The 15,857-nt window shown below is 43.3% G+C and overlaps 1 protein-coding gene across 1 annotated transcript in view; it reads right to left on the bottom strand.

The window, feature by feature from the left end:
* Nucleotides 1-15,857, bottom strand: part of dhrsx (dehydrogenase/reductase (SDR family) X-linked) — a 204,489-nt gene that overhangs the window by 68,439 nt on the left and 120,193 nt on the right. The window contains exon 5 of the mRNA XM_052026158.1: nucleotides 7,563-7,770. Within this exon, the coding sequence (XP_051882118.1) occupies nucleotides 7,563-7,770 (208 nt within the window). The remainder of the gene's footprint in view (nucleotides 1-7,562; nucleotides 7,771-15,857) is intronic.

The following is a 15,857-nucleotide window of genomic DNA, read 5'->3' as shown; positions in this document are numbered from 1 at the left end:
ACAAAGTGGAAAATGCATGGAGGGATTTGAAAATGAGGACGAGAATTGTGATACCAGAAGTAGTCTACAACACAATGGTGTGAACAGTGAAATTTCCAATTTCAGGTAACTCTTGCCCCTCTTGTGATCCCTTCTCTCTCTCTCCTTCCAGTCTATCCCTGGACCCCCCATCACCAGAATTCATACCCCTCTCCCCCCTCCTACCCCCAGTTCCATCCAGCTACTACCCACACACTTCACCCTCCAGATCCCCTCCCTCATCTGCTTCCATCTACCCATCTCTCGCTTGAATGGTTCCCATTATCACCATAGAACCGTACAGCACAAAACAGGCCCTTCGGCCCACCATGTTGTGCCGTCCATCAGACCACCCTCACACTACCTAACCCCTTCCTCCCGCATATCCCTCTATCTCACATCCCTCCATATGCCTATCCAACAAGCTCTTGAACCTGTTCAATGTATCTGCCTCCACCACCACCCCAGGCACCTTCCTTATTTATCAGATTCCAGCACTTGTAGCCTTTGTGGCTCTGCTAATCACCCTCTGGACTCCGCCTTCACTTTTACTCTTCCCTCTCCCCACTTGGCTCTATCTGCTCTTCATTCCTCACCCCTCCTTGGTCCACCTATCCTCTACCGGCCCCTGTCTCACCACTCCCCCTCTCTTCTTTATACCAGCTACTTTCCCTCTCCACTCTCAATCCTGATGCAGGGTCTCGACCCGACAATTCCTTTCCCTCCTCCGATGCTGCTCAACTTGCTGAGTTCCTCAAGTAGTTTGTTTCTTGCTCCAGATTCCAGCATCTGTCGTCTCTTCTGTCTCCATTAGCACTCCTCCTGTTTTATTCTCTGTGAGAATTTTGAAACTGAGACAAAGCTGGAATTGTTTTTTTTCTCTCTCTCTACAGAAGGCAGTTCATGTAGGAATAAGTTACCATGGAAGTCCAATGATGTGGTTGGTTTCAATGAGGTCAATAAGCAACTAGATGTGTTTCTGGAGCGAGGAAAGATTGAAACATTATCATGAGGTAATGGGCAGGCTCATCAAAAGTAATGGATTTGCTCGACCTTATATGTCCTCCTCCAGCTTCTGTAAGCGCTTTCCATTTTATTTTACTGGGTCTTGAAGATTCACTTCTCTTTCACCTGTATCACCATGGTGGAAATATTCACGGGAGGTAAATCAGTGTTGCTGTGCCACAAGAATTTGCAGTTCCCTGAAGCTCAGAAATGACTCTCTGATTATTTGTGTTGTGACCTGAATACAATACAGCAATGTGCACAAACCAAGCCAGCCACCACTCTCTGTAACAGAACTGGCTATCGCTTATTGAAGACAGGAGAGAAGCACAGCTTTGGTAGAAATTATTGGACCATTTATCTTCTGTGCGCCCTGTTTTGCCGCCTATTTTTGCTGTCAGATCATTCTCCATCTGGGCAGAAAACATGCACCATGCGGCATTAAAACAAAAACTGCCTTGTTGTTTCACGAGTTCAAATCTGAAACATTAGCCCATTCGTATTCACTGAGTGTCTCTCACTCTGCTTTACAGCTGCTCTGTTCTAGTTCCAACAGGTAAACACACTGGTTAGAATCTTCTGCAGCCACATTAGGAATTTCTCCCTGTGGCAATTTCCTGAGAGTAGCTGTGATGATTCCTCCTCTTGCTCATTCTAGCAGACTTGTTGGGCTGGGAAGAGTGATTGTAGGTAATCTTCAGAACTGGATTATCTTCAGCAACATCTCCCAAACACTTCCATGAAGGACGAGGGTAGCAGCTGCATAGGAACCCAATCACCAGCTGTGGTCCTCCAAGTCACACCCCACCCTCACTGATCAAAATCCCAGAACTCTTAACAGCGCTGCAGGAGTACCTTCCCTGCAAAGTTTGCTGCAATTCAAGAAGGCAGCTCTTTATCACCTTCTCAAGGGCAATTAGGAAGGGCCATTAAATACTGACCTTGTCAACGGCACCATAAGCCACAAAGTAAATAACTTCAACCCACCATGTCTTGGTTCCATAACCCTCAGTGCCCTTACCCAACAAAAACACTTCAATCTCAAGTTTAATGTTTTCTCTTGTCCTTGACTTCTTTACCTTTTTGGGTTAAAAAGTATTGTCTGACAACAACTCTTAATGACCTGGCTCCAATGTTTGCTATCCAATGTATAGCAGCATGTGGAAGTGAATCTCCAATGAGAAGTGTCAGGTACTTAGAACCCACCTGTTGATTCATTCAGAACAGTGTTCAAAACAGAATAACTTTAATTCTGTAGAAATGTAACACGTAACCAGGGCTACAATCCCTGCCACTAAACCACAGAGCTTGTTTGCACAAATGGATAGATTGGACAACTCACAAGTGAATGTAGGGGACCACTGTGTTCCATTCAGGTTATGGAAATTTACCCTTACAGAATTCACAGATTACTTCCCAAAAATCTGAGATACAGAATAAAATTCATTCTTACAGAATTTATGTGAAAACTATGAAAAGAACCCGTAAGAATGTAAGAAATAGGAGCAGGAGTAGGCCATCTGGCCCGTCGAGCCTGCTCTGCCATTCAATAAGATCATGGCTGATCTGGCCATGGACTCAGATCCACCTACCTACCTTTTCCTCATAACCCTTAATTCCCCTACTATGCAAAATTCTATCTTAAATATATTTAATGAGGTAGCCTCTGCTGCTTCCCTGGGGAGAGAATTCCACAGATTCCCTACTTAATGGAAAAGCAGTTTCTCCTCATCTCTGTTCTAAACCTATTCCCATGAATCTTGAGGCTATGTCCCCTAGTTCTAGTCTCACCTACCAGTGGAAACAACCTTCCTGCCTCCATCTTATCTATCCCTTTCATAATTTTATATGTTTCTGTAAGATCCCCACTCATTCTTCTGAATTCCAGCAAGTATGGTCCCAGGCAACTCAATCTCTCCTCATAGGCTAACCCCCTCATCTCTAAAATCAACCTGGTGAACCTCCTCTGCACTGCTTCCAAAGCCAGTATATCTTTCCTCAAGTAAGGAGACCAGAACTGCACGCAGTACTCCAGGTGTGGCCTCACCAGTACCCTGTACAGTTGCAGCATAACCTCCCTGCTCTTAAATTCAATCCCTCTAGCAATGAAGGCCAACATTCCATTTGCCTTCTTGATAACCCCCTGCACCTGCAAACCAACTTTTTGCGATTCATGCACCAGCACTCCCAAGTCCCTCTGCACAACGGCATGCTGCAATCTTTCATCATTTAAATAATCTGATCTTCTATTTTTCCTTCTAAAGTGGATGACCTCACATTCACCAACATTGTACTCCATCTGCCAGACCCTTGCCCACTCACTTAACCCATCTATATCTCTCTGCAGACTCTCCGCATCTTCTGCACAATTTGCTTGTCCACTCAATTTAGTGTCGTCAGCAAATCTAGATGTGCTACTCTCGGTCCCCTCTTCCAAATCATTAATGTATATCATGAACAGTCGCAGACCCAGCACTGACTCTTGCGGCACCCCGCTCACCACTGATTGCCAACCAGAGAAACACCCATTTATCCCAACTCTCTGCCTTCTTTTGGTTAACCAATCCACTATCCATGCTAATACATTACCCCCAATTCCATGCATCCTTATATTATGGATAAATCTTTTATGTGGCACCTTATCAAACATCTTCTGGAAATCCAAGTATACAACATCCACCTCTTCCCCTCTATCCACTGTGCTCACTATATACTCAAAGAACTCCAGTCAATTTGTCAAACAGGACCTGCCCTTCCTGAATCCATGCTGTGTCTGCCTGATGGAACCACTTCTATCCAGATATCTCGCTATTTCTTCCTTAATGATAGCTTCAAGCATTTTCCTGACTACAGACGTTAAGCTAACTGGCCTATAGTTACCTGCCTTTTGCCTACATCCTTTTTTAAACAGTGGCGTGACATTCGCTGTCTTCCAATCCACCAGGACCTGCCCAGAGTCCAGAGAATTTTGGTAAATTATCACAAATGCCTCTACTATAATTTCCGCAATTTCTTTCAGTACCCTGGGATGCATGACATCAGGACCAGGGGACTTGTCTACCTTTAGGCCCACTAGTTTGCTCATCACTACCTCTTTAGTGACAGCGATTGTATCGAGGTCCTCACCTGCCATCGCATCCATAACATCTCTCTCTGGCATGTTAAACATGGCCTCCACCATGAAGACCGACACAAAATAGTCATTCCACTTTACCCAATATTAATTCCCCCTTCTCATCTTCCAAGGGATCTATGTTCATTTTAGCCATCCTTTTCCACTTTATATAATTATAAAAACTTTTACCATCTGTTTTTATACTTGTGCTAGTTTACTTTCATAATCTATCATCCCTTTCTTTGTTGCTTGCTTAGTGGTTCCTTGTTGCTTTTTAAAGGTTTCCCAATCTTCCATTTTCCCACTACTCTTGGCGACTTTGTATGTATGAGCTTTTAGCTTGATACTTTCTTTTAGTTCCTTAATTATCCGAGGCTGGTTCTCCCCACCCTTATTCTCTTTGCTTTTAACTGGAATATACTTTTGTTGAGCACTGTAAAATATCTCTTTGAAAGTCTTCCACTGTTCCCCAAGTGTCCCACCATATAGTCTGTGTTTCCAGTCTGCGCCAGCCAACTCCTCCCTCATCCCCTTGTAGTCTCCTTTGTTTAGGCATAATACACGGGTTTTAGATCAGACTATTGCACCATTCATTTGAATGAGAAATTCAATCATTCTATGATCACCCTTTCCAGGAGGATCCCTAATTACAAGATCGTTAATCTTACCTGTCTCATTGCACGGGACCAGACCTAAGATAGCATTTTCCCCTGTATGTTCACTAACATGTTGTTCAAGAAAGCTACCATGGATGCATTCTGTGAGGTCCTCCTCAAGACTGCCTCGACCAACTTGATTCGCCCAATCTATGTGGAAGTTAAAGTCCCCCATGATAACTGCCGTTCCATTCTTACATGTATCAAATATTTCTTGGTTTATTGCCTGTGCCACTGTAATGTTATTATTCGGTGGCCTAAAGACAATTCCTACCAGTGATTATTTTCCCTTCACTATTCCTAATCTCCACCCAGATGGACTCAGCATTCTGCACCTTAGATCTTATATCATCTCTCACTATCACCCTGATCTCATCCTTAATTAAGACCACTACCCCACTTCCCTTAACTTCCTACCTATCCTTCAGTATTACCCAATACCCTTGGATATTTAATTCCCAATCATCTCCACCCTGCAACTACGTTTCTGTAATGGTCACTAAATCATACCCCTTTGTACTGATTTGTGCCACAAGTTCACTGACCTTGTTTCGGATACTACGGGCATTCAGATAAAGTGCTCTTACACTCATTGTCCTTTAGAATCTAGTAACCTTTGTGTCCTTTGCACTTGACTTTTCTGTACTCCACTCTTACTTTTCTCTTTTCTAACTTTTGCTCTGGTCTCTGCTTTGTTTCCCTCTGTCTTTCTGCATGGATTCCCATCCCCCTGCCATATTAGTTTAAACCCTCCCCAACAGCATTAGCAAACAATCCTCCTAGGACATTGATCCCAGTCCTGCCCAGGTGTAGACCGTCCGGTTTGTACTGGTCCCACCTCCCCCAGAACCAGTTCCAATGCCCCAGGAATCTAATGCCAATGCCCCTCCTGCACCACTGCTCAAGCCACATATTCATCCAAACTCCGCTGCTGTTCCTACTCTGACTGGCACATGGCACAGGTAGTAATTATTACCTTTGAGGTCCTACTTTTTAATCTATCTCCAAGCTCCATAAATTCAGCTTGTAGGACCTTATCCCACTTTTTTCCTCTATCATTGGTACCCACATGCACCACAACAACTGGCTATTCCTTTCCAGAATGCCCTGCAGCTGCTCTGAGACATCCCTGACCCTTGCACCTGGGAGACAACACACCAACCGGGAGTCCCCTTTGCGGCCACAGAAGCTCCTGTCTATTCCCCTTACTATGGAATCCCCAGCCACTAGAGCTCTGCCTCTCTTTTTCCTGCCCTCCTGTGCAGCAGAGCCACTCATGGTGCCATGATCCTGGCTACTGCTGCCTTCCCCTAATGAGCCATCTCCCCCAATCTGTTTTGGAGGGAGATGAGCACAGGGGACTCCTGCACTACCTTCCTGCTACTGCTCTGCCTGTTCGTCACTCATTCCTTATCTTTCCCTCAGCCTTTAAACTGCGGTGTGGCCAACTCACTAAACATGCTATCCACAACATTCTCAGCATCACGGATGCTCCAAAGTGAATCCATGCACAGCTCCAGTGCTGTCATGCGGTCTGTCAGGAGCTGCAGCCAGACACGCTTCCTGCACACATAGTCATCAGGGACACTTGCAGCCTCCCATTGTTCCCACATTGCGCAGGAGGAGCATGACACAGGTCTGAGCTCATCTGCCATGACTAAAAAGCTTGAAGGAAAATAAAGACAAAGAAAATAAGAATAAGAACTTACCCTCACTCTACCTTAGTGTTGCACACCCTCCTCACTGAAGCCTGGTATTCACCAAAGGCCCACACTTAGACAACCAGCAGCACTTTGACTAGACAGCAGCCCTTCTCAAATTGGCCACTCCAAGTAAGTAAATAAACACTTTTTTCAACTCGCATTTCTTGTGAGATCATGTGCAAATGATGTGGCTTCAAGTTACGAAAATCACAATACAGAACTTTTTCTAGGAACGCAACTGCCACCCTCCCCCATAACGTGGGGGTCACCTGTATACAGTTAACATCAGGCTGAAAACTGAGAAGTCAAAGAGAATGTTACCAATCATTTCATTTCTATTAACATGGTTATATATCACCCTGACTTGGAAATGCAATGGCGTTCCTTTATTGAAACTATATCTAAATTCTTGAACTCCCAATCAAACAGCAAAGTCGGAGCTCTTTCACCAGAACCGTAGCAGTTCACCACCACCTTCTCATGGGGTAATTAAGATTAGCAATAAATGCTGTCCATGCCAGTGATGTTTACATCCCAAAAACTGATGTATTGATGTGATGAAATGATCTGTATGGGTGGGATGCAAAACAAAGTTTTTCACTGTACCTCAGTACATGTGACAGTAATAAACCAATTACCAAGTAAAAATGTTGCAAACATTTATTATTGATGCAACTGCTGGGGGGGGGGGGGGGTCTGCTTAAGGTCAAGTTTGAAAAGATATCATTGGTCTCAGTTAGTGTAGCAGTTAGCGTAATGCTTTACAGTGCCAGCGACCTGGGTTCAATTCCAACCACTGTCTGTAAGGAGTTTGTACGTTCTCCCCGTGTCTGTGTGGGTGTCTGTACAGGTTAGGAAGTTGTGGGCATGCTATGTTGGCACCGGAAGAGTGGCGACACTTGCGGGCTGCCCCCAGAACACTACACAAAAGTATCATTTCACTGTGTTTTTCGATGTACATATGACTAAGAAAGATATCTTATCTTATCTTAAGACATAAAGATATACTAATAGGCTGATGGAGCTTATATCTCAGCGTCATACACACCTGGGGCATATTCATACCTGCTTTGCAAGTCATTAAGGTTTAGCTCTCCGATGTAATGGGTGGCTGAAGAGAGAGTGACAATTCGACTGTTGTGATCACTGCTCCCTGACTGCCTCAGAGCATCCAGGAGAAGATGGGTCAGCAAGAAATGTCCTAGGTAGTTCACGGCAAAGTGCTCTTCAAATCCATCCTCTGTGTATCTCTGGGGAACCAGCATCACTGCCGCTGTAATTGAAAATGGAAGAGAGTTAGGTTCTACAACATTCAATGCACACATTAGTAATACATAAATATCCATTTATCCAATATACATTCACTACAGGAGGTTGCAGTAAGTAATTATTTCCCCTTTATTGGGTCTGGGGTTTTCTGACTTTCTTAGTGAATTACATGGCTTGGGGAAGTGGGAGAACAGACTGGGCAAGAAAGTGATTAATCTCAATTCCCATGCTGAGTATGGAGGAGCTGGTCTTTTCTTCACATATTCATAGGTCTCAATGCTCATGTGCAAATAACTGTTCAGTGAGTCAATTATGGACTGAATCACAATGGCCTTCAGCCATTCAAACTGAAGCAATTCAGGACTTCTGTGTAGTGGCCATGAAACACAGGTCCAGGATCTACTGAGAGATTCAGGGGGACTAACCCAGCCTTGCTAGGATTTCCCAGCACCAGGTCAGACCCTGAAAGGATCTGAAACCCCATCGATTTTAGTAGGGTTTGTAGGACACAGATTTAGAAGGCAAAGGGGAATAGAATACTTGTTTAAAATTATTTTGTTTTAATTTTATCTATGCTATCTTATGTGTTTTTGAACAGCAATATGTTTGAAAAGTCTTACTAATCAGTGCCTTTAATCATTTATATCAACTTTAATAATTTTTAAAGTACCCTGAATGTTAGTGGCATTTAAAATGACAGCTTTCACCCCTGGCAAAGCTCTATCCCCCGTTGTCAGAAGAGCTTCAGGATGAGGATGGTGCATTGTGTTGCAGCCCTGTTGCCATCAGAAGGCCAACGAGACAAGACCTCCACATCAAACCAGGTAAGTGAGGTGATGCAGGCACAGCTCAATGGCAACTCCAGGCCAGGGGCCTAGTCCAGCAAAATCTGGCCCTTGGGCATTACACTGCAATAGGGTTACAGGAATGAATAGATGGTCAGTGAACGGAGAAAGCAATGGAAATCTACACATCAGTATTAGTGATGTAATGACCTAACAGCAGTACTTCTAGGTTTAACATATAAATCTTCGACTACTGGACAATGATAGTGAGATATGCATTTAAAATTAATTGAATTGTTAGAATTGCGAAGAGTATCTCTCAGTTGTGGAAAAAGATTGTATTCCTAAAGCTTAAATTTAAGAACAATTATAAATAAATAAATGGCATACTGTAACCAGTTGTATATATTACAAGGAAAATCTAAACTGTGGTTTCAGCAATTTGTGCAATAAAGTCTACTGTCTGCAGCATTTACGAATTAAATTTGCTACAATGGGTATGAATTACATAGAACAATCTGTTCCACTATAAATTAGCAATCAGTTGAGATATTCAGCAAGACTGGGACTTTCAATTCACTTTATATGTATGACTAGGCTATAAAGTACTTCCTGCTCACTCCTAGCTTCCCTCTCTTTTCTTCTAGCCAGTTGAATTAGCTGGAACTGTTACCTTTAATTACAAATAATGAAGCAAACCAATGCAAAAATCTCCATCCAACCCAACAAGTTGTAAGCGTTTATATTCCACGAGAATATCCTCTCATCATTACAACCTTTCAACAGATCCTACTATTCCTTTCCCCCTCATGTACTTATCCAGCAGCACTTCGGTGCATCTATGGTGTAACTCTCAAACATTCTAAGCAGTGGTTAGTTCCTTGTTCACACCAATGACTTCCTAAAAGAGTATGACATCTTCTTGAGAAGTTTGCAGCCTCTGACCCAGATGTCTAACCTGTCATCCATTCGTTCTCCATTGTCACCCAACTGGTTAGGAATGGAATCATCTGGTTCCATTCTTATCTGTAGAGGAATTGTCATGTGTTCCACATGCCGTACCATTATCTCCAGTGTCCAGCAAGGATCTATGCGTGAATCCCTCCTTTTTCTCTTCCACGTGCTATCTCTTTATCCACATTTGTAATCGCAATGTTATTTTCGGCAAGTACACTAGTGAAACCAATCACCACTCTATCCAATATTGGATGAATATAAACCTTCTAGCATTAAATACCGGGAGTATGGAAGGATTGTGGGGCTGGAGGACATTACAGAGAAACTGGAAGCTATTATCATAGATCCCTGCCTCAAAGTTCAGTTCTCGTCAGTGGTTCCAGAACAGATAATACTTGAAAGACTCAACAGGTTAGCAGGATCTGTGGAGACAGGAACAGAATGAATGTTTCCTTCATTGATTTCAAACGTTCACTCTGTTTCTCTCTCCACAGAAGCTGCCTTACCTGCTGAGTATTTCAGAATTTTTTGTTCTTATTTCAGATTGCCGGTATCTGCAATATCTGTTGATTAAACCCTTATCCCTGTATTTCTTTAACATAGACTTTTTTACTAAAATAAGATATCTCTATTGGTCACAAGTACATCGAAACACAAGTACATCTTTTGCATAGTGTTCTGGGGGCAGCCCGCAAGTGTCGCCACACTTCCAGTGCCAACATAGCATGCCCACAACTTCCTAACCCGTACATCTTTGAAATGTGGGAGGAAACCGGAGCACCCGGAGGAAACCCATACAGACACGGGGTGTACTCCTGTTGGTCTGTTTTACATCAACCATGTAAACTGCATCATCTCTACAACCTATATCCCAGTTCACAGTGTCCCATCTATCCATCACTGATGCACTTGCTTGCTAATTAGCTCGCAGTCTTTAAATTTTCATCAATGGTTTCAAAATCCTTTGAACCCTCAAACTATTTTTTCTGTGATCTCTTCGAGCCCTACAATCCTTGGAAATATCAGTAATCCTCTAACTCTAGCTTCTCACATCCCTTACATGTGCAGCAACTTCCCTCAGCTTAACATTATTTTGTGGATACATGGCCCTTGAAGAGCATGCAAAACTTAACACTACCTTGGACTTTCTCTCCAGTGTCATTATGCTTATTTTGTTGTTTAGTTTGCACACATGTAAGTTATGTATAATTTATGTTAATTTATGTTTATGTTAATTTAAATTTGTCCTTGTAATGTATTGTGCTGCTGCTGCAATTTTCATTGGCATTTATACCCTGGGTATGTATGCTTATGACAACAATGAACTTGAGAATTGGCCTTCAGAGCATATGTGAAGTCTGCTTCACCAATTTTTTTGGGTTCAGTGCCTATTGGTCGATCTTAGTTGTAGGCACAAGTTAAGAGGTTTAAAAGGATAACACTGCACATGCTGGAAACATAATCTGAAAATGCAGGAAGGGTTCAGTTGGTCAGCAGCATCATTGGAGAAAGAAACAAGTCAGCATTTCAGAGACTCTGCAGATGCTGGAATCTGGAGCAACACACACAAGATGCTGGAGGAACTCAGCAGGTCAGGCAGCACCTATGGAGGCAAATAGTCAACGTTTCGGGTCGAGACCCTTCATCAGGACTGAAATGTTAACATTTCAGGTCCTTTCTTTGGACCTGGGTAAAATTAGAGATATAACATTTAAAATGCAGAGAAAGGGAGGAGCAAACAAAAGGGGAGGGGAATCTATGAAGGGTTAAACGTCATGAAGTGATGATAGTGCAAGGTGATACAGGAGCATAATGGGACCAGTAAAGAATCCAACCGTTGGACCAGAGGAAGTGTGCATGGGAAGGCAGTGCACTTATCTAAAATTACCAGAATGCTGTGGATGGTGGAATTCTAAAATAATGCTGGAAATGTTGAATATCTGAAATTGTTCAACTGAATGTTGACTTCAGACGGCTGTCGGATGTTTTGTTTTCTTGTTCTACTTCTACCTATCACCCACCTGCCTCTGTCTCCCAACTCCACCCTTCCCTTGTCAGAAGAACAGAAGAGCTGGTCATTGACTTCAGGAAAGGGGGTGGCGTACATGTTCCTGTTTACATCAATGGTGCTGAATTCGAGAGGGTTGAGAGCTTCAAGTTCCTAGGAGTGAACATCACCAGTAGCCTGTCGTGGTCCAACCACATTGACGCCACGGCCAAGAAAGCTCACCAGTGCCTCTACTTCCTCAGGTAACTAAAGAAATTTGGCACATCCCCTTTGACGCTCACCAATTTTTATTGATGCATCGTAGAAAGCAACCTATCCAGATGCATCACAGCTTGGTATGGCAACTGCTCTGCCCGTGATCGCAAAAACAGCAGAGAGCTGTGGACACAGCTCAGCACATCACGGAAACCAGCCGCCCATCCATGGACTCTGTCTATACTTCTCGCTGCCTTTGTAAAGCAGCCAGCATAATCAAAGACCCCACCTACCCCGGATATTCTCTCTTCTTCCCTCTCCCATCGGGCAGAAGATACAAATGCCTGAAAGCACGTACCACCAGGCTCAAGGACAGCTTCTCTCATGCTGTTATAAGACCAATGCACTGTGTAATGAATTGACCTGTACGATCAGTATGCAAGACAAGTTTTTCACTGCACCTCGGTACAAGTGACAACAATAAACCAATTCCAATTCCTCCTTCCTGGCTCCATCCACCTGTCATCCTTCTCCACCCCTCCTTAGTCCACTTACCAACCCCTGTCTCACCCCTCCCCCTCTCCCCCTCTCCTTATATTGGCCACCTTCCCTCTCCACTCTCAGTCCTGATGCAGGGTCTCGACCTGAAATGTCGACAATTCCTTCCCCACTCCCCCCCCCCCCCCCACAGATGCTGCTCGACCCGCTGAGTTTCTCTTGCAGATTGTGTGTTGTCACATGCCTAGTTGTTTAGACGCTGAAGATACAAAACATAAACAGAGATTGCTATAAAGACCTACCAGGCCAGGCAGCAGCGGTGGGGAGAAAAATGCAGTCGATATTTCCGCTCAACGGTTCCTTATCGGAACTGGATAGTGAGAAAGCAAGAGTTTTGAACTACAGAGAAGGGGAGAGGTGGAGAGAAGGAATGTCTGTGATAGGATGCAGACCAAAGTCAAGGTAACAATTACTTTAAGAACAAGTAGCTGGAAATGGGGGAAAAAGATAAAAAGAACAAATTAAGACAGAAAGTTACAGCCATCTCAATGGAGGGTCATAGAGTCATACGGTGATACAGCACAGAAAATGACCCTTCGGCACAACTTGTCCATACCGACCACGGTGCCCAACAAGCTAGTCCCACTTGCTCGAGTTTCACTCATATCCCTCTAAACTCCTCTTATCCATGTGCCCATCCAAATGTCTTTTGAATGTCAGAGAGAGAAAGAGACAGAGGCAGAGAGAGACAGATGGAGAGAGAGAGACAGACAGACAGAGAGGGAGTAGAGCTGCCAACATAATCAAAGATCCCTCCCACCCCGGACATTCTCTCTTCTGCCCCCTCCCATCGGGCAGAAGATACAAAAGCCTTAAAGCACGTACCACCAGGCACAGGGACAGTTTCTATCCCACTGTTATAAGACTATTGAACAGACCTCTTGTACAATAAGACTCTTGACCTCACAATCTACTGTGTTCAATATTAAGCCCCAAATCCTGCAATGTACCCAGACCAAGGATGAGGTGCTGCTCCTTGACCTTATGTCAGACATCGTTGGAACTAAGTTGGAGGCTGAAGTGAGATAAGTTAGAGAGGGAGTGGGGAGGAGAGTTATGGGTGAAGCTCGGGGTCACCTCTGTGGACTGAATGGAGGTGTTCTGCAAAGCAGTCATCAATCTGGTTTCACCACTGTGGAGGAGACTGTGTGCACTAATTGCTATACACTAAATTGGAACTGAATCACTGTTTCATCTAGAAAAATAGCTTGGGATCAAGTGAAGATCTCAAGAGAAGTGACAGCATCCATGAACATTCAAAACAGAAAGGGGGAGAATAAATGCTTCAAAGCTACTGTATGTTTGAAGTCTGGTGGTTCAAGCAACTGTACAACTTTTTCTTCAATGTTTTTCTTTCCTCTTATGAGATATGTTTGGACTGCTATGACTTGAGTGAAAGATTACACACAACCTTTAGATTTGGCCAGCTCCAGCAAACAAGCAGTCATTTTTATCATTTGTACAGTGGCAGACAAGTTCTGAGTCACACGGTCTTCTCATGAAATTTAATGGAATCCTGTGCTCTGGGGTATTGCAAGCTTCTATCATATTGTATCTGTGAATCATTTTGAACAAATTTACAATTTCCCCAAAAAACCTGATCACATCCTAAAGCTAATAGAAATAGCTTACATTATAGGCTATATACTACAAAATATGCTTTTCAATGCATACATTTATTTCAGCATAGCCCTGCTGTATGTTTACGTAAGTGCAGAGCCAAAAAATTCAGGTGACACCAATAGTGGAAAATAGAGAGAAGGAAAAGATAAATCAGGTGATGGGAAGTTTAAATTTTAAGAAAATCAAATTACTCAGATGTATTGAACTCTGAATATATAAATTAAGCTCTACTTAACTCCCCAGTAGCCAAATTTGTTATGAACCTGCCATTTTAAGAGTACCTTGTGTATTCCTCCGGTTGTGCCAAAATGCCTTGATGCCACTGGTAATTGGTTTATTATTGTCATTGAGGTACAGTGAAAAACATTGTTTTGCAATGCCATCCATACAGATGTTTTCATCACATCAGTGCACTGAGGTAGTACAAGGGAAAAGCAATAATAGAATGCAGAATAAAGTGTTACAGTTACACAGAAAATGCGGTATAGGCAGAGAAATAAGGTGCAAGGGCCGCGACGAGTACTTATTTACACTAATCCCATTTCCCAGGCCTGTAGCCTCCTCTGCCCTGATGTTTCAAGTGTTCATCTAAATACTTCTTCAATGTTGTGAGAGTCTCTGCCTCCATCACCCCCTCAGACAGTGCGTTCCAGATTCCAACTAATCTCTGGGCGATAACTTTCTTCAAATTCACTCTAAATTTCCTGCTCCTTAACTTAAACCAATGTCTCTGGACGTAGGCACCTCTCTTATGGGTAAAAGTTTCTCACTACCTTATCTATGCCCCTCATAATTTTGTGGAGTATATCGCTCCCATTTTAACCCGTGTGGAATGCATTCCTTCTCATATTCCTTGTTGTTGACTGTATCCACTGAAAGCATCCCCTCTCATTTTAGTCATTGCAAGCTTCCAGGAAACTGAAACCAAATGGAGAATGTTGGAAATGGCCAGCAGTGTCAATGGAAGGAGGAAAACTGAGTTAATATTACAGATATATAACCTTACAGACCCTTGCAAATTTCTACAGATGTACGGTGCAGAGCATTCTGGCTGGTTGCATCACCGCCTGGTATGGAGGCTCCAACGCGCAAGATCGAAAGAGGCTGCAGAGGGTTGTAGACTCAGCCAGCTCCATCACGGGCACAACCACCACCCCCCCCCCCCCCCCCCCCCCCCCCCCGCCATCAAGGACATCCCCAAGAGGCGGTGCCTCAAGAAGGCAGCATCCATCACTAAGGACCCTTGCCACCCTGGAAAAGCCTTTTTCACATTACTACCATCAGGAAGGAGGTACAGGAGCCTGAAGACCCACACTCAGCGACTCAGGAACAGCTTCTTGCCCTCCGCCATCAGATTTCTGAACGGTCCATGAACACTACCTTGTTATTCCTCTTTTGCACTATTTATTTATTTCAGTAACTTATAGCGATTTTTATGCCTTTATATCTTGCACTGTACTGCTGCTGCAAAACAACAAATTTCTTGACATATGTCAGTGATAATAAACCTGATTCTGATAGCAAAACCAGCCATGTTGTTATAATTGTCTTTTAAGACACAGGAGCAGGCCTGTAAATCATCCCTGTATCTCTGTCCTGACAAAGGTGCCTGTACTAAATCTGTGGGGAAAATGCTAGGATTATGTTTAAATAAGCAAATCTCGACTGCAGTTTTGGTTAAGTGCATTTGGCAAACAAGTTTTTGAGTTTTTTTTAAATTCAACTGTCATGCAAGCTCAGTCTGCGATAGAGTTGGGACCTATAATTGTACGACTGTTAGTTGTTCCACTGCTGTGGAATCATCATATGATGCTTTTGGTTCCCAATAAGTGGGAGGAAAATCTAATTCATGATCCAATCTCCCATCTGGTCACTTTATATTCTGTAATATAAATGGCAGTGACAACCTCTTGATAAGAATAATACATTAGAGTACTGGAAAAGCTCATGTGAACAGTTCATTAC

The sequence above is a fragment of the Pristis pectinata genome, chromosome 11 (genome assembly GCF_009764475.1).
Source record: "Pristis pectinata isolate sPriPec2 chromosome 11, sPriPec2.1.pri, whole genome shotgun sequence".
In the NCBI taxonomy this organism is placed as follows: domain Eukaryota; kingdom Metazoa; phylum Chordata; class Chondrichthyes; order Rhinopristiformes; family Pristidae; genus Pristis; species Pristis pectinata.
This window is presented reverse-complemented; position numbering and strand designations above follow the sequence as displayed.